At 40.4% G+C, this 19,052-nt stretch overlaps 1 protein-coding gene across 3 annotated transcripts; it reads right to left on the bottom strand.

Annotated features, from left to right (window-relative positions):
* Positions 1-598: 598 nt before the first annotated feature.
* On the bottom strand, positions 599-16,594 carry hnrnpl2 (heterogeneous nuclear ribonucleoprotein L2). Of its 3 annotated transcripts, XM_036556143.1 has the most exons (14): positions 16,159-16,593; positions 15,091-15,209; positions 14,763-15,000; positions 14,569-14,654; positions 13,630-13,726; positions 11,696-11,768; positions 8,713-8,742; positions 8,183-8,251; positions 7,718-7,971; positions 4,862-4,983; positions 3,035-3,236; positions 2,092-2,149; positions 1,828-1,935; positions 599-876 (listed from the first exon to the last, which is right to left on the bottom strand). In XM_036556143.1, the coding sequence occupies exons 1-14, from the start codon at positions 16,237-16,239 to the stop codon at positions 818-820; spliced, it is 1,596 nt and encodes a 531-aa protein (XP_036412036.1). In that variant the 5' UTR covers positions 16,240-16,593; the 3' UTR covers positions 599-817. The 3 variants fall into 3 exon arrangements, with proteins under 3 accessions (XP_036412036.1, XP_036412037.1, XP_036412038.1); XM_036556144.1 differs by lacking the exon at positions 8,713-8,742 and having other exon boundaries at positions 16,159-16,594; XM_036556145.1 differs by lacking the exons at positions 8,183-8,251; positions 8,713-8,742.
* Positions 16,595-19,052: the final 2,458 nt, after the last annotated feature.

Raw genomic sequence — 19,052 nt, 5'->3', positions numbered from 1 at the left:
TTTACATCTCACATGGTGAATTATGAAGAAAAATTTGATAAATTGGTGGAATTCTCCTTCACAAACACAACCTGCCAAGTAAAACTGGAGTCTTTATGATCGATCATTTCACACCAAACCACTCTGAATTACTGTTTACATCTCACTCAATAGAAATGTTGAAAAAAGGTTGAAGAAATGTTGGAAAATGTTAGAACTGACCTTTAAACGTATCTGTATGATATAACTTCATGTTTTCTTTAATTTAAAGCACATTCCATACTAGAAGAATGCCAAATACATCGTTTATAGCTTATGGTTTCACTCCTTCACCAGCCAGAATGTCCTTACTGGTGCATATTTTGTGCCATTTCACTTATAGCTCTGATCACAGAAATGCATTAGATGTAATTAATTTGTACTGGCACTGAAATCACTGCACATCAGAGTAACACTAATATATTAAACCAGCCATGACAACAGACATCCATTATCACTATTTAATTTTATTTTACAATTAGAGAAAAACTTGGACACTGAAAAGTGAGGTGCTGAGCACACAGCTAACAGTCAATAATGGAAAGCAATTTAAAAGAAATACGTTAAACAAAAAAAAATAAAATACTGGTACAAAAGCATTTCACCTTTCTCCACTTCTATAAAAACAATAAATGTGACAGTTCTGCCAGGTTCACTCTCTCAGCTGCGGCTCACTCGGTAAAAGACGTGTTTGACGTGACTGCACACATGAAGGACCTATGAAGGACGATAAACGTAGCGGGGACAGTGAAGTTGTGGCGGTAAGGAGGGAATGCTCGAAACTCTGCGGTGACGAGTCTCAGTTTGCATGCTGCGCAGTGGAGAAGCACAGCTTCAGCGTGTACGGATACGGACCATCTAAAAAACAAAACAGAAGAACAGAGTTAGAGAGTGGACACTACAGGGGAGCTTATCACATAGCAGGACTTCTCAGTATAGCCAGGTCACTTAAAGGTGCAGTGTGTGAGGTTTAAAGCTATTAGATATTTTGTTTGTTCACGTCCGTCGACGCGCCGGAACAGTGCAAATGCAGCGTCAATGGTTGCTGCCGGTGCTGACTGACTTTTGTGTTGAGATAAGTTTGAGAACCCAAATTTTGACGAATGGAGGATCAGACTTATTATTTAGCACCTGAAAAAGTGAGGAAGGGGGAATCGTCTGTGTCAAAGAAGCAAAAATATGAAGCAAAACGAAATCAGGACAGACGACGGCAGAAAACCTGACGGCTACTGTAGGTCCTACTACACACTTGGAAAGAGAGGGGTGAGGGAAGTGGGGGTTCAGCAGGCTGCAATCTGAAGTCTCACCCCTAGATGCCACTAAATCTTACACACTGCACCTTTAAGCCCAAAATCTGTCCAAGAATAAAAGAGCTGAGGGACAATAAGTGACAGAGACAGTGGCAAAACACTATATGATGAAACATACCTTAGTTTAGTAATTCATTATTAATAAAAATCACAAACTCTATTAAGCACGTAGTTCCAAGTAGTTTGTTAAAGTAGGCTACAGCTGCAAAGCAACATCATAGAAAAAGGTTAAAAGAACAGCACAATTATTTATTATTTTTTAAACACAGAATAAAACTGATGTCTGCAGTCATTTTTGTGTGTGTGTGTGTGTGTGTGTGTGTGTTTGTGTGAGTGAGTGAGTGAGTGAGTGAAAAACACGTATATACATTTATTTTACAATTCTTGGAATGTGGCTTGGCCAATCAGATTTCACATCAGAACCATCTGCTATAAAAACTATAAATGACAAATGAGCTTATAATGCAAGTTCATTCGAGGGCAGTGATCCAGCACTTACTAGGGTTCTTCATCTGATAATGGTTCATCATAGCAAGAGCCTCCATGGCATCGTTAACAGACTCCCACTCTAACAGTCCTGACGAGCTCCTCTCTGAGGAGGCACCACCTGAAAACACAAGAAACCAGCATACAAATCAAACGGGCTGCATTAGGAGCGTCAAACTAATTTAGAAAGCAGGACCCTGATCAGTCAGAGCCAAGAACACATGATCCTCAAACATTTTTCTTCTTCACAAGCCAGAACGCAGCAGCTGGCGCTTACCTTTCGCTGCAAAGAGTTTAACATTCGATGGGCTCTTCACATCAAGTTCCTTGCAAATCTGAAAAAAGAGAAGAATAACTTTAGAATCAGAATTTTAATTAAACCTCATTTAGCCATTAGCTGTGTCTTCAGGTCACAAAGGAAAGAAAAAAAAAATGCAGTTTTTTATTAACCAGTTTTATTACATTACTGTGATGTCGATTCAAACAGGACTGCTATTACTGAGGTCGGCCAGTTATAGAAGGAGTTATGACTTAGCACGGGGTTCTCAACCTTTTCCACCCCAAGGGCCGACCTGTGTATACCTACAAAGCACAGCAGCTCACAGGAAAATTTTAGTTTTCTTTTTTTTCAAAACACAAAGATCATATCGGCCATTCTGGTTGTCTGACGGTTTGCAAAATGTGTGCAATACAATGTGAAAACGTTGGGTTTAATTCTGTGGCCCATAGATTGAAATCCCCTGGCTTGGCAGACTAGTAAAAACTCCATACATACTGGACTAAAGTCACAGATCGCGTTGGTAACAACTCAAAATCTGACAAACAAACAAACAAACGCTTTCCCAGCTCCAACAGGACTAATTTTCACTTGCATCCCAACTTGTTTCAGACCAAGTATGTACAGAAATTAAACAGAATTTTGGGGAAGCCGTTTCAGAAGTATTGCCCCTACTCTATTAATGTCTACTTCCGCCATTTAATCTGCTCTTCTGTTTTAATAATGTAATTTCTAGTTAAGTCATGTTCTTTACACATCAAAATGAAGCCAAAAATCTGGCTTAAAAAAAAAAATTTAACACTTCCCCAGATAAAACTAATCCGACTCGAACAGAGCTTTAATTTTTACTTGCAACCTAATATATAATTTGCATTTCCTAAAGCACTTGTTGGATGATACCCAACCCTCTTCACACCCACGCCTCTTTCTAAGGTGGGCTCACCTCAGAGAAGATGTCCGGCGAGGCCTCTGGGGGAGCGTTGAAGAAGTGCAGGACGTTGCTGGGATGCTGGATGCGGTTCTTGGCAGCCTGCTCTGGGGAAGTGAAGCGGTTGTTTCGGCTGCCGTGGAAGTCCTTGAAGCTGCTGGTGCCGTCCTCCAGCTCGTAAGACTGGCCTGGCATGATGGCCTGCTGCTTGGACACACTGGGAAGACGAGGAGAGACGTCCTTAACCAACAGAACTCAGTCACTATGTATTTTTTAATTTATTTATTAAACACAGTTAAAAAGCTTCCGATGTAATGTGCTTGAGGTCACTGTGTTCTCATAGCAACGTCATCTGTGAAGTCTGAAAGCAAATCAGACAATCTGCACTGACTTATTATTTTGCACATTTTAAAACTAGCATCTTTGTTACCCTTAACCACACCTAGGGGCCAAGTTGTGACATTTGCATATCTAGAAGGGGGTGACATGGCAAAAATATAGTACTGCAATATTATAATATTACAATATTAAAACAGTATATTATATATACACTGCAAGTAATTTTAATGCCACACAATGTATCATGATTTATTTTTTGAGACATTTAATTAGCAGGAACTGAGTAAAAACCTACCAGGGGTGCTACATTAAAAAAAATAGTCAAAAACTGTCAATACCATGATTTTACTTAACATTTATCACTAAATCCAGTTAAACAGGACTAATTTTGCTCTCTTTATAATGAAACAGCTGGTCAGTGTCTACCAGGACTGGAAATATCCACAATATGCTCAGAAAAGCATAATGTATTGTATTTGGACATAATTTATCACAATAAAGACATACATACATTCGTTTTGCCCAGGCCATGCACGCCTGTCACTTTTGGCTTAGTTGAACATCTCATGAAGGGCTTTTAAACTGGTTTTTGTGTAAATTAAAATTTATAAACAGCACTTGACAACAACAACGCTGCCCTCTAAAACGGCTCATGCGCTTATTTGGAGGATAACACTGTGCATCCAACAACAAAAGCAGCCCTGTATTCAGTGCTAAAAACATGGTAGCTCAGTTTCAACACGATAAAATGATTTTGCCCCACACACGTATGTGACGTCATTAGTCTCACCTGAACATAAAGGAACAGCTTTAATTATTTTTATTTCTAACCAGCCAGGCTTGTTGGGTTCATGTAGTTAAACAAGCTAAAAGTACAGGGTGATTCAAAAAGATTAAACTGATTTCAAAGCGCCATATTTTTACAACCGTGAGGTGCCGAGGAACCAATCACAATCCAATTGAAAGAGGGGGTCATAGAGTTTCTGACTGTCGGTGGAAGATGGCTCCCTTCAGTCTGCGAGATGAGACCCCTGATCAGAAAGCATTCTGCGTTCTCCACTTCAATAAGAGTGAATCCGTCATAACTGTGCAGCATGATTTTCGTGGGCAGTGAACCTCCAACAGCTCAGAGCGTTTGTCGTTGGTTCCACAACAGTGGATGATCTCCGAAATCGCACTGAAAGAGCCGTGAGTGCAGCGACACCCGACATGCTCAATCGAGTATGGGATGAATTTGACTATGGCGTTGATGTTGTCCGTAGAGCTGGAGGAGGTTCATACTGAGCACTCGTACAGTTACATAAACTTTATGCTCATTTAAACCATTTACAGTTTACTGCATTGTTCTGTAATGATGTACAAGTGAAATAAATCATTTTGAAATCAGATCAATCTTTTTGAATCACCCTGTATAAATTCCCTTGTTTGCCAAATGGTTATCTGCTGTCAAATGAGGAGAACTAATCAGTCTGTAGTTGACATTCCACAAGTGCAAAGACTTACCTGACGTTGAGTTTCTGGTTGAACAGGAAATGGTTATTTAGATGGCAAATGGCTCTGTCTACAGCATAGCAATCTCCCATTTCCACCATGGCAGCCCCTGGCTTGCTCTTCATAAACTTCACCTGAAATTGGAAAACAAGATGAGCCCTTCATCAGTTTGGCCCTATTTACAGTATTTGATTAGGTCATTAAGAAGGTCGCGCCGCCATGTTGGCAGGTGAGCTGTAACGCTGACTGCGCTCCGATTGAGCTTGTCTCATCACCTTTACTGCAGATACAGCCCAGACCAGAATGACCATTAAAAAGATGAAAAGATTTGCAGGCGCAGATGCGTCTCCAGAAAACGCTGCGAGAAGAAGATTAGCTAGACTGGTGGATATGGAGTCAAAAAGGGGTCAAAAAGATCTTGAGCTTGTAAAACGATATTCACACATATACATAAATTTGTAGTTAGAGCAACTACAGACAGGTAAAATACAGATTTGGAATCTGCAAATATGAAACGAAAATAAAAAAATCAAATTTACAAATGCATAAAAATATTCTGAATATATAGAAAGGATTTTTGAATGTGTAAAAAAGAAATGGCATTTGTAAATGAAATGAGAATGTGTGAATCAGTACTACTACTGTAAAAAAATATAGATATGCAAGTATAATCTTTTAATGTCTTTGCTGGATCAGTTATGGCTTTGTTACGCCATTACAACACCCGAATGGCGCAACCGTCTGAGTGTTGGCCCTATCATCATCATCATCAGAACGCAAGATCAGATCTGGCGGTTGGCGCTTTCCTCTGTCCAATGATGTTGCGTTAGTGGCAGTTCGAAAAGATGAGGTGGTGCTTCCCAGGTCTCGGAGGAAGCCTCTGTTCGCCCTCCTAGCGTTGGTAGTATGGTGTGATTGGGGGAGTCCTAACTAGTGGGTGGAATTGGAGACGACTAAATTGGGGAGAGAAGGGGGAAAAAAACAAACAAACAAAAAAAAACAAAAAAACAACCGTGCGACTGTGATGTCAACACAATACTGTCAATTGGAGCTGGATTAGTTTTATCTGGGGAGGTGCTGTAATTTGCGTAATTACCAACAAGATCACTGATTTCAATCCGGTACAAATCTGCAGTGTGTTTAGGTTTTACAAATCTCCTAAATAATAACTGTGGAGTGAATTATCTTCTATAACTGTTTGAACCCTGAGCTTCCTCAGTAACTGTAGACCTGCATGAATCGACATTATAATAATGGCGCTTCCATTTTTCTTTTGTGACCTAAAAATATGGCCAACAGCTAAATGGAGCTTGATATGACCCCATTCGTTAATCCTCAAGTTCGTGACAAAACTACTGAAATCCACAACATTCTGGTGATGGCCAAACGACAAGGAGAAGGAAAATAATCTCTCAGAAGTACCACTATCAAAGCAGTGCATTTTTTCAGTGTTGGGTGGCATTTGTGAAGCTCAAAGAACCCACTTTACTAGCCTAACAGTAGTTTATATTAGGGCTGAACGATTTGGGGAAAATATCTAATCTCGATTTTTTTAGACCAATTTTGCGACTGTGAATTTAATGCATTAATTTTCTATGAATTTAATGCATTAATTTTCTATGAATTAATTTGCAGGCTTGACTTTTTTTGCCCAGGAAGCCCAGAATATCCACTTTTTCTGGCATTAAGCTTGAATGCTGAGTGCGTCAGACTACCAGTTAGTAGTGATGTCACATATACAGAACGTGTGTGTTTTGTTGCTTGTGGTCCAACTCATCTAAAGGCAGCTTACAAGCTCTTATTAGTTTGTTTTCCATATAAAACTTGAGACATCATTGATAATGCATTATATAATAAAAAGCTCTTGCAATTTAAAATTTGCTGAAGATCTACTTTCCTACAGTGTTTAGTTCCAACCTGCATCTAACATGTCCTTATCTGACTATAGTAAATCTGATCTAGCCAATCAAAGAATTCTGAAGAAGATAATTAGCTGGAGCAGGTGTGGCAGACGGTGGTTGGAACCAGACAATGCAAAAAGGTCCACCAGGAGCAGGGCTGGTGACCATGGCTATATATCATTTAGCCGCATAACGTACTGTTATTGTTTGGAGCTTTCACAGCGTACTGTGGTATAAAACAGACAATTTCACCTGCTGTAACGGCCAGTAAAAGGTGTACTGTCTCCAAGACGTGCTGTACGGTAGCGAGAGAGAAAGTCTGCACTGTCACACAAAGATTACTGGACCAAGCTCTTCCTTCCTCTTTTATTTATTTTGTTTATTTTATGAGGCTTTGGTTTCAGTTCATGTACGAACGGACAGGTGAAGACCTGACTTAATATGGTCAAGAAGTTAATTTACTAACTACTTCAAATACCGTCAACATGACCTGTGAGTGTGATGAGTGTGCGCGCGAGTCAAAGGTACATTCAGGATCAGTCTTGCTCCGCTGTTGTGCACCTACACTAAATCATAAAGCAGCATTTCGCAATATTTTCAGGATATTTAAGAACCAATAAATTAATTAACGGAGAAAATCAGCAGATTAATTCATAATACATAATTATTAGTTGGATACAAAATAGTTAAAACCAACAGGAGTAAAATCCTGCTTTTACTGATTGCGAAACGCCGCATACCGTGAAGCCACGTTCTTCTCCGAGATGACTATCATAACGTTGCACAATGCTGACGTAAACCGTGCAAAAATGTCGATCCAGTTTCCAGTCATTTGGGGAAACTACACGGACGCTTTATCTCACACGTATGGGCCACTCAAATCACATTACCAGACATCCTGTGGTAAAATCTGGTAATCCAGCTTGAGTATGTGACACCTATTCCTACCCCACTCCTCCTTGCTTACCCGCTCCACGTTTCCATACAGGCAGAAGATGTTGAAGATCCTGTCCGCGTTTATTTTGGAGGGCTCCAGTCCGTAGACCATCATGACAGGGGATTCGGCATGTGGGCTGTATTCGCCTGGGGGCGGAGGGGGCGCGCCGTACTGGCCAGCATAGCGCTGGCTTCCGCCGCCCCGTCTCGGACCGCCCATTGACGGAGCCATGCGGCGCCCTTCGTAGCCGCTGTAGCTGTCGTCCTGGTATCCATGGTAACCCCCTGGACACGAAGGTACAAAGATATGGATCAGGGCTAAGGCTGGGAATATTCATAAGATTCCATTCTAGCTCTGAGTGACTCAACACAGCACCGTCTTGCTGCCACTGTGGATCTAAGCACCCAGTTTAACAAAAACCAGTCACTCCCCATTTGTTCTTTCCACTGCGACCGAATGTGTTGGGTGTTTGAGGGTGTCCGTCACAAGCCTTACCGTACTCTGGAGGGTGGTCTCCCAGCAGAGCCGGCTGCCTCTGACGCTTGTTGGGGTTGGCATTCATATCTGAGAGGCGAGAGAGGAGGGGAGGAGGCCAAGAAAAGAAAAAAAAGGGGGAATACAGAGGGAGAATGAAAGAGAAAGAGAGAGAGAGAGCATGGAAGATGAATTTGCTGAGAAGCAGCAGGATAGGAGTCTATTCTGTGTATACAGAGACATTCAATGATGTGAGCTTTGGACTGATGGCTTAAGACTGACAGCAAAGAGAAAAAGGGGGCAAAAAAACAAACACCAGAAGATAAAAGAGCAACACCAAGGAAACAAACAGATGGGCTGTAGTGAAATTCGCACCAACCCCAAATCTAACTCCACTGGCGTGCGGAAAAACAGGGAATGCAATGGAGACAAGTGGGAGCAACAACTCTAACAACTCGCCACCAACCAGAACGATCTTAATGGCTGATTGTGAGAATTATTTAAAATCATAGCATGGTGGATTAATAGGGGAAAAACAATGAGGCACACACCTTGATCGCCATTGCCATCAGCATCTGCACCTGTTCAGGTACACATATTGCAAAACAATCAATCTCACACTAGTTTCTGTGCATTCGTATCAACCTCAATCAAGACAGGCAGCTAAACTACACAAGAGCCTCCTAGAGCTTGAATTGAAGAGGAATTCGACCAATTGTTCAAAATTGAGCTATTTCGGTGGTTGAGATGTAAACAAAAGCCATTCAGAGCGTTGTAGGCAAACTATTTACAGTAGAGATGATAGGAACCAGGTGTCAGATACAGCCATTTTAGGTATTAAACACCATAATACTAAAATGGTAAGACAAAGGTAAAAATAGCATTCCTTGGAGAATAATGTCCCTTACATGTAGATCTACAAAAAAGGCATTAAAATCTAAATTTTAGGCCAAAGCCATTTCAAAAAAAGCTATTCAAGGTTCCCATCACCACCACTGTGACACAGTATGTCTCCCTAGAACAGCACACCACTCTGAATGTCAACCATTTAATTATGCAAAAACGTTTGAAAAATTCAATGCAATCCCCCTCGTCTCGTCCAAAGAGCCCCACGTTGCAGTATAGCAACTGAAGGAGAAAGACGGGGGTCCACAGGATGTACATTCATTTCTTGGTGAGGGGGAACAAAAGCAGGTTAGTCACAAATTTTTTTTTGTCACAGAACCTCTTGGAACAACAGAGAGCATCACTCCAAGACAACAGAAGCTTGGGGTTACTTACAGCTGGAAACTCAAGTTCGGGGAGGGGGGGGTAGAGGGTGGGGCAGGTGCTGTAAACCAGCCACCTCTTCGGCTCTGCCGCTTCAGTTTTAATACATTTCTTCCATTTGTCTCCCAACCCCGCTCACTTTCTCAGCCTCTCCTCAGTCCGAGATTAGTCTTCGCTTGGCTGCACACTTTCATTTGAACACATTTTCCTTCGCGGGGTGCTTTGTTGCCTTTTTGCACATTTTCAGACAGTTCCCTTTAGAGACAATGCCAAACCTGCGTCATATTGGAAGGCGTTACAAGGTAGTCATTGGACTAAAAAAATAGAAAGGAACAAAATCAGTCACACATTGTGGCAGAATAGTTTAGGAGATGCCTAAAGAGGGAGGAGGTATGTTGGAGGGTCAGTAAAGGTGGGAAGCAGGCTACGTCAGAGCATACGGCGTGTCTTTCTGCGTGTCTGTGCATCTACTCGCTGGCGTTTCGGTCGTGTCTTCGTCACCGGAGGACTATATATGTGGCATGTGAGCATGTTTGTGTCGATCAGCAGGAGGAGATTGTGAGGAAGAGGGGTCAGAGAGCAAGAGAGATACGACCAAAAGACGGGTAGGGCTCTGAGAAGGTTTCTTGAGCAACTGCAGTGTGTCTGTGGACGTCATCTGGTGTGAATGCACTGTTGTTCTGTTAACATCGTGTGCCTTTATCCCCCCTGAGGAGAGTCCCGTCAGCAGTGAAGTAAATAGTGGGGCTGTGTCACGGTGGAGTGTGCCTTGTTCTTGGGAAGTGTGTTGTGCCATAGGTAAAAGCTTCTTCGTGGCTGTAGGGCAGGTTCAGTAGGAGGATGAGTGCAGTGTTGTAAAGTGTCAGAATGTCTTGTTTCTGTACTGCAGGGCAGGGTAGGTGCTTTCCTTCTGCGTGGCAAAGGACAGTGGAAAATGCTCGCGCAGGTGTAGGACCATTGGGGGCTGGCTGGTGCGGTGTTGTTGAGGAAACTGGAATGTCTTCGATGCAAGTATGAAAAGTGCAGTGTCCAAGTGTGTTCTGTTGTAGCTGCTGATGTTCTGAGACAGTTTCTGTGCTTTTTTTGTTTGGTACATGTAGACGCTGAGGAGCAACTGGCCATGAGCAAGTATCATAAACTGTGTTCCTGAATACACAACTTTAAAGTCGACTGTCACAAGCAGCAGAGTAATTTGAGCGCAGTAGAGGTGTGGGGGGGAATTAATCGATTCTTAGATGCATCGCTTGAAAGATTCTGACTGGATTCACTGTTTATAAAGTAGAATACTTTGTTGAGCCTGTCTGGGACGAGGCAAGACAATGCAGGATCTTGCTGAAGTACACCTGCATTTGGTGTATATGAAGTAAAAGGCCCGAAAACACTAAAAATACCCTATTTAGGAACACTGATTTGCCTATTCTCTAGGGTATATTTCAGTTTTCCCGTCTTAATTTACATGCCCAAATCCTGAGGCAAATAAATTTTATGATCATAAACATGAAGCCATACGCTTACATGAAAAACTAACCGTTGAAAACCACATGGACTGGACGTGGCTCAGGAAATCACTTATTTACAATAAGTAAATAACATGAGTCACTTTTGTTTGTATCATTTTGAGAACACTTATAAAAAAAGTGTTACTCTGTATTATATTATTTTATGTGATTATCTTTCAAGATTTTTATTTAAAATCAACATTTGAAAAAAGCACCCGTGTTTACTGCCTAATATGTGATTATGCGATCTAAATATGAAACACAGGCTATATAAATAATAAATGGATCGAGATGCATTAAGATTCTAAATCTTTTCTTGTTTTTCTCTTAAATCATATTTTGGCACACTGAAGTAAAATCGAATCAAACTGAGGTGCCTGAAGTCCCACCTCTACTGCAGATAAACAGTGCTTAAAAAACTTGCCAGAAAAGCCACAAATTTAAACTAATGAACTGACCAATTTCTGCCTCAAAATGAACGACACGTGCTTAGTGGTCCAGTTGCTCCTCAGATCTTTGCCTTGTTGAGAAAGGGAGCTTGTGATTGAGTTTCACAAACATTTCATGAACAATGTCACAGAACTGCTGCTCCTCCACAGAGCAGGAGAATCACGTGACCCTCCGTGGAGAAGGTGAAGTTACGTGACATTGCTCCCGAAGGTCAATCTAACATGACCCAGTCCCACCCACGTACATCTGTTCCCCACAGTGGCAGTAAGGGTGCTGAGTAGTGTCAGAACAGAAGACGGATGTTTGTTCACTTTACCTTGGCTGCTCAGGTTTGGATTAGTGTAGTCCCACGTGTCCTGATCGTTCTTGAATACATTGAGTCGTGCTGGCTAAACAGGAGGAAAAAAAAAAAACACTGTTACAATACAATCTCTAGCAAGCAGAGACCATATATTACACTAATGTTAAATTTTCAATCTTTTATGTACTAAAAACATCAAGATACAAAGCTCTCATTATATATACACACACACTATACAAAGGAGTGTAACTACACACAATTTCCTCTGTAAAGTTTCCCTTTTAAGTTTATTAGAGCATCTAACATTGTAAAAGCACAATATTTGCAAACATGTTTTCTTTACGTTTCCCTCATAAGTGCCCAAATCGGATTTGGACGGTCAGACTGCTGTCGTATTTGCTCGCATATGCACACTAGTAGCTGTACTAACAGTGCTCACACGTACATGCTGACTAGGTAAGAGAAAAACACTTTCACTCTCACAGGTTCTTTTTGTGATGTGTAAATATGCACTGATGCATCATGTCATATATAAATATGCACAGCTTCTGATGACATGAACTGCACCGAATGATAAAGGGAGGGGGAAAAAAAAAAAAAAAAAAAAACCTACAAAAGTGGTCTGACTGGAAAGAGTCAGATTTCATGCCGATAATCCGTCCTTCTCAAGCTGGATATACTGAGAAATCAGATTTGAGCTGGTTGTCTGAAACAAGGCCTCATGGTGCATTTACACCACTCTTGCTAAATCAATGTTCCTTAATGAGTTTAAATTTGGAAAAAACAGGACTTGCGTTGTGGTTTACTATTAGAGTTCACCTGTATTTTTGTGCTTATCATCACCCAACTGCTTGGAGCATAAAATTTGAGATAAGCAGTTGTGTTTAAATAATACTAGCTTTGTCACTGGTCTCCCATGTTGTGCGGAAAATTTTGAAAAAAAGTGGAACCAAAGTTTCACATTCCTGATTGGGTAGACGCTTCATGTTGGCCTGATTCCGAATTCTCCAAATTCAACGGGACAGGTCAAACAGAACTAAAGTGTGATAAACTATAAGTAGTGAATACTGTGAGAACGCCCCCTGCTGTTTATCAGAGCGTCGCCGCTCCCCAGTTTCAGTCTCCCAAACGCTTTAGCCAAGCGCGCTAACGTTATTCCTCCTAATAAACAGACACGCATTCAGCTCCGTCTCCTCACTATTCACCACCATCACTGTAATATTTCATCATCAACATTAACACACGAAGGTAATCAGAGGGACGGTGGAGATCGAGTGTGCAGCGTCTGAGATTTTTAAAACGAGTTAGAAAAGAAAAACATCTCACAGTGAAAGCAGCGTTTTACAGTAGAAATAAATGGAGCTCATTATGCTGGTAGTGAACTATGCTGCCTGACAAAGCTGTCTAAAAACCATAGAAACCTTAAACAGAAGTTAGGACCCAGTTGGGGTTTATCCTAAAGTTAGGACAGTATTTAGGAGTTTTAGCCCAGTTAGGATGTTTGTGTGATACTGTTTTCTTATCTGTAATTAATGATGAAATTATGAAGTTAGGAACTGTTATTCTGTAACAGCTTCTGTCCTAAATTCAGTCCATACTGAAGTCATCATGGTGGCTGAACAGATAAGATTTCAAAGTTCCTGTATTACAGGCCCAGGTTTCTAAATACGATCAGCAGTTTCCTTAAAAGACTGCAAACAAGAGACACTCTGAAGATAGAAACAGGCTCACTAGACACTCAAGCTTTACATGACTTATTCTGTACTGAAACTGTTACACGTCACTATATATATATATATACATACTAAAAAGGACCTGATCAACGTAAGTAAAACTACTGAAGTCTATTTTTTTTCAGGTAACCAGAATTCTTAGCCCATTAAAATGAGCAACAGTCATAAAATCTCTCACATACTGGCCCTAATATTTGGCAAGAGAACCTCACTTACCTTGGCGTACTCAATCTTGAGTGTACAGCAGCCCGAGTATATATCTGCTCCATTGAGAGAGGCTTTGGCCCTCTGAGCACTCTGGACTGAATCAAATGTGGGAATAATTAAGGAAATAAGAGCCTAATAGAACAAACAGGTGGTGGGAATTACCTTCAAACAGAGATACACGACAAGCAGTTTAAGATTTTATGAGAAAATGTGACAAAAGAAACTAAATTTGAACAGTAAAGGAATAAGTTTAAAAAAAATATATCATCAACATTTTATTCCATTTATAGAGGAAAAGCTTTTATACTTTCCCACTTTTGCTTGTACTAAGTACTTTAGCCTGGTTAATAGTAATTCATCTAAAAAGGAGACTTTTATGGATAAAATTGGTAATTCACAGGTAAAAAACTAATTTGATGTTGAATAGACTAATAGAAATGGTCCAAAACTACTTGGAATCAATAATTTTTGTCCATTAGACTTCTATCAAAAGGATGTTCCACTCTTATATGTAAAAATGTGGATAATTTTATTTGTAATAGATATTGTAAAACTGTATAGTTGTACCACCTCAACATTCACTCAAAGATCTATAAAATGTGTGTAATTAAATTTAACACGTCACATTTTTATTTGTGAAAATTTTATCAGCTTTTTTTTCCCTAAAACATAGTTTCTAACTTATTAAAACTCAATAAAACAAAAAATATTACTGGTGTGAACTGAAATCAAAAGTGCTAAAACAACTTGAGGAAATGCCACAAAATGTACAACAATTATCTAAAATCAAATTTAAATCAACTTTGCAGTGCTCAAATGTAATGTTTGTGCTATTACTAATAACTTTTTCACTTGTTCAAACCAAATTTTTAATAGAAAAAGGAGATTCAAATATAAAACAGATTTCATTTGCTCCTCATAAGCTCAGCCTGCAGCAGTAAAGGATATTCTACCATAGCCTGGACACCATTTTTCCTGAAGATGACGATTCTTTGAACTGGACCGCAGTTGTTGCAAATGGTATATAGCACGTCCTGCGGGATAAAGATAAAAATTAAATAAATTATAATATGTGACGACTTCCCTTAACGCTCATAAGATAAACATACAGAGAGAAATGTGAGTGAGTGATAGTGCATTACCGTGGTGATGGGATAAATAGGATTCATGATTGTGAATAGCAAAACGTTATTAACACTGCGGGAGTCATCGGGATTGCCGGGTCGGGAAATCTTCTGACTGGTCGAGTAATTCACAAACGCAGGGTTTCCAGCGATGTAGATCTGGTTGTCATTGGCGTAGGTCACAGCGTTGCAGGAACCACTCATGTCCTCGTACTCCACCAGGGCCTGGCGCTTTTGGGGCATCAGCACTACATAACTACAGAAATTTAAGGCAGAGTTTACGGCTTAATTCCTCAAAGCGCAAGACATCTAAAGAAAAGGAGGCAGGTTACAACATGCATATCACCTAATGGTTCCAAACTCCTGAAGGGCTTCGACGAGGTCTGCTTCCAACACGCCGTCCACCAGCCCTCTTACATGGACCACAAGAGATGGAAGAGGTTTGTGAGGGTCATCGTAGCCCTCCTGCAGAACAGAATGGTTAAAATTAAAAGGGCAACTCCACCAATTATTGATAATTCCTTCATAATTATGCAGTTGAGTACACAAAGTCATTCAGAGAGCTTTGGTTCACAGCAGTGGTGATGAGGTCCAGAAAGAATGGTTCTGAGGTAAGGATGGGGCAAAACAGTCCCCAAAAACTTTACCATTTCAGATTTTCCACTATTTTACCTTCATCAACATTTCACATAAACGCTCAGAAGACACGTGTAGGTTCACTGGTGGTTTTGGATAGTAAATAAAATGTCTATATTTGTGTTGTAGTCATGGTGACCCCTGGTTCCACTGTAACTGTACTTAACTTGATTACACATACAATAATGTTTAACAATCACGAATAAGCAGGGACTCTTCGTTACTCTGGTTATTAACAAACAACGTAGCTAAGAAACAGGCCTGAAGTTGGCTTCATATTCGCCAGCTTCTATTTTCGAATTTCCGTTCCACCTTAAACAGTGCATCGGTTACACTGAGCTACCGCTGCATCATTTAAGGAGGAACGGAACATTCGGCTCAGTCTGGCTCGTAGCGGCGTAACTATTCGAGGCTGTAAGCACTGCTAACTCGCTATAGCTACATTCATTCATCTACTCTACTGGCTAGCAGCCTTCAAAGCTACGAAACCTTAGCTAGTTATGCCGTAAAGCTGCATTTCTGCCGTTTTAGTTAGTCTAAGGCTGCATTTCTGAACAAATCCGTGCTATAAAAGCCCGCCTGGTACCGTTAAGCCTCCCCAAAAAAGCCAAACAAAGAACGCTAAGCGAGCAGCTAATCTGGGTCACGGCTATTAGCTAACGGGCTAACTGCTCTTCCGAGCGCCTGCAGCGAATTTAGCATCAAAAACTGAACGGAACCAAAAGCGCCGGAGGAACGGAGACCGTTCCCTCGAGGCAAATGAGCCCCTGACACTTGCCACTCCGCCGTCGTTGTCGGTTTTTTGGCGCTTGGTCGCCCTGCCGCCCTCGCTGTAGTACCGCGCCGTCTGCGTAGCCATGTCGTCCCGTTAGCTTTTCCACACAGCCAGCTAACGAAAATGGACGAAATATACGAGAACCTGGGAACCCGCCCACCGCCACCTCCTGTTGGAGGAAACGGCCGACACAGACGGCCAATAGCAAACATACCACGACACAAGACGCGCCCTGATTGGCTGGTGCAATTTCTCGTTTATCGGTTGTTGGAAAAGCACAGAATAGCAAAATATAATTTTACAAAGATGCGTTATTTGAGTTTTACAATGAACTGCAAAGGAGAGGGAAAAATAGTATGTTCTGGTCAACCTTATATATATATATATACATATATATGTAGGGGGTTTCACCAGTAGTAAAAAAAAACAAAAAACAGTTAATGCAGGCTCAATTACTAAGAGCATAACTGGATCCTACGGAGCCCCTGAAGGGACATGGTGTAGGTAAAAGGAACATGGTGTATTTTTTTCTTAAGGTAAATATCTGGTGCGCACCAGATACTATGTGGTGAGCACTTGATACTATCAGGTGAGCACCCGATACATTCAGGTGAGCACCAAGTACTATCAGGTGAGTACCAGATATTATGGTGAGAAAAAATGTGTGTGTGTGCATCTGCATATCCATAAACTGTGTCAGGGTTCATTGGGCTCCATAGTATCATGACTTCACAGACCACTACTCTGTACACCGGCTGTGCTTGTTATCCTTCGTCATTTCGTCATGGAAGAAAACATTTATGACTTTTTAGTGTTGACGGGTGGCACAAGAACAAATAAAGTCACTTAAAGATGATAACGTAAGCTTGTTTAGACAGCTATAAAAACCTTAATAATATACCAATTTGTCCCTTTCAAAGAGATATAGCTAAATGTAGGCTGCCCTAACCTAGGTAGCTCTAAGGCTTGCATTGTTCTCTACGCAATGCATGTTTTTGCATTAAAACTATACACACCCGCGACAAAAATGAGCCAGTGGGCAAAATGTCTTCAAGTTTAAGTGACAAAGAGAACTTTTCCTCCTCGCAAAACGGATAAACGATTCCATTGGCTGGGTTACTTTCCACTTTGGAAAAGTGAAAGGAGCACAGACAGTTTCACCACCTCATTCAGCAGCTGGGACTTTTTACATAGTTTATAGCTAACTGTATATAGCAAAGGCAGCCTACATTTAGCTATATCTCTTTGTAAAGTATTAAGGTTTGTATAGCTGTCTGAACAAATAAACTTACCTTATCATCTTTAAGTAGCTTTATTTGTTCTTGTGCCACCTGTTGCCAGTGAACACCGGCACTGTTTATGCATATATGTATTTTTTTTTCTTACCACATAGTGTCTGGTGCTCACCTGATAGTATCGAGTGCTCACCACATAGTATCAGGTGCTCACTTGATAGTATCTGGTGCACACCAGATTTTTACCTAAAAAAAGCCCCTCAGGGGCTCCGTAGGATCCATAGTTTTGGATACTATTTTTAAAAATACGTTGGTTTTAACTTATCTGCTCTCAGAAAAATAAAATATCATGACACATCATGTATCATAAAACTTCTTGACGTATCACATTACGTTTTGCCATATCGCCCACCTCTAATATATGTACTTATTCAGAATGTTATTGTGTGAATGTGTTCAGAGTTGGTGTGTGCTTGTATTCGGAGTAGGTTGTAATTAAAGACATTACATTTAAAATGTGCATTCAAAGTAACTCCACATCATTTTCCCAACATATCTTTAAATTCAAGTAATATAACTTAGAATTTAATTTCACATACAAATGTAATCAGAAGTGAGCACAGCAGACAAACCTGCACTTTGGTACTGCTACAGTGAAATAATGACTGCACTAAAGGTAAATTGTTCATAAGCAACTGCTAGAAATACAAAAACTGTAGCATTTTTTATACACTTTTGCATAATTAAATGGTTGAGATGTAAACAGAGTCGTTCAGAGTGGTTTGGTGTGAAACGCTCTGTTTTTGAGAAACTTACAGAGTCAGTATTGTTCACAGTGGTGGTGATAGGAACCAAACGTCCATCTCTAAAACCTCCCTCTCATAAAGGTATTACACGAAATGGTTATGAATTCACTGCCTGATGTCTGAAATACTGTTTCATGATAGTTTTGGAATATTTTACCATCATCAACATTCCATATAAACTCAGAAGACTCATGTAGGTTCACTGGTAGTTTTGATAGTAAATAAAATGTCTATATTTGTGTTGTAGTCATGGCGACCGACCCCGGTTCCTATCACCACCACTGTAAAGACATCTGAACCATTTCACACCAAACCACTCTGAATTACTCTGTTTACATCTCAAACACTGAATTCTGCAAAAACTTTGGAAAATTGGTGGAATTCCCCTTTAGGTACAGAGTGCCTTACAAAACTGCAATGGAACTTTTCATGATGGATCTTTCAGCATAAAAACCAAAGATTGTTAATCGTCTTTTCCGTTTAATTAACTTTAATTAGATATAAAAGATTAATGACTAAAATGTAAAATGCACTTTCTAGTATACTTGAATATCATTTGAATATATGACATGTAACCAGTTACTACCACACACTTCTAATTTTACTGACATGCAAACGACCCAGTGTGTGAAGTTTCAGATGGTGATCCAGATTTACATCTGTTCTTAATTTTGAAACAGTAAATTAACCCAACAAATGGCTAAACGGTTCATATTAAAGTAACAATTTTTCCAAATTTCTGCATAACTCAGTGTGTGAGATGTAAACAGAGAGATTCAGAGTGGTTTGGTGTGAAATGGTTCAGATGTCTTTACAGTGGTGGTGATAGGAACCAGGGGTCACCATGACTACAACA

The sequence above is a fragment of the Colossoma macropomum genome, unplaced genomic scaffold (genome assembly GCF_904425465.1).
Source record: "Colossoma macropomum unplaced genomic scaffold, Colossoma_macropomum, whole genome shotgun sequence".
Classification (NCBI taxonomy): Eukaryota; Metazoa; Chordata; class Actinopteri; order Characiformes; family Serrasalmidae; genus Colossoma; species Colossoma macropomum.
Note: the sequence above shows the minus strand (reverse complement) of the source record. Positions and strands in the feature narration are given on the sequence as shown.

Bases quoted from the DNA above. Each gene is read 5' to 3' on its own strand.
- hnrnpl2 (XM_036556143.1), bottom strand. From the start codon at position 16,239: ATGGCTACGCAGACGGCGCGGTACTACAGCGAGGGCGGCAGGGCGACC. The intron at 13,727-14,568 runs ATATCCTTTACT...AATTATTCCCAC, and splicing joins GGTGTCCAGGCTATGGTAGA to ATTTGATTCAGTCCAGAGTG. The intron at 7,972-8,182 runs GTAAGGCTTGTG...CTTCGTGTCCAG, and splicing joins AGACCACCCTCCAGAGTACG to GGGGTTACCATGGATACCAG.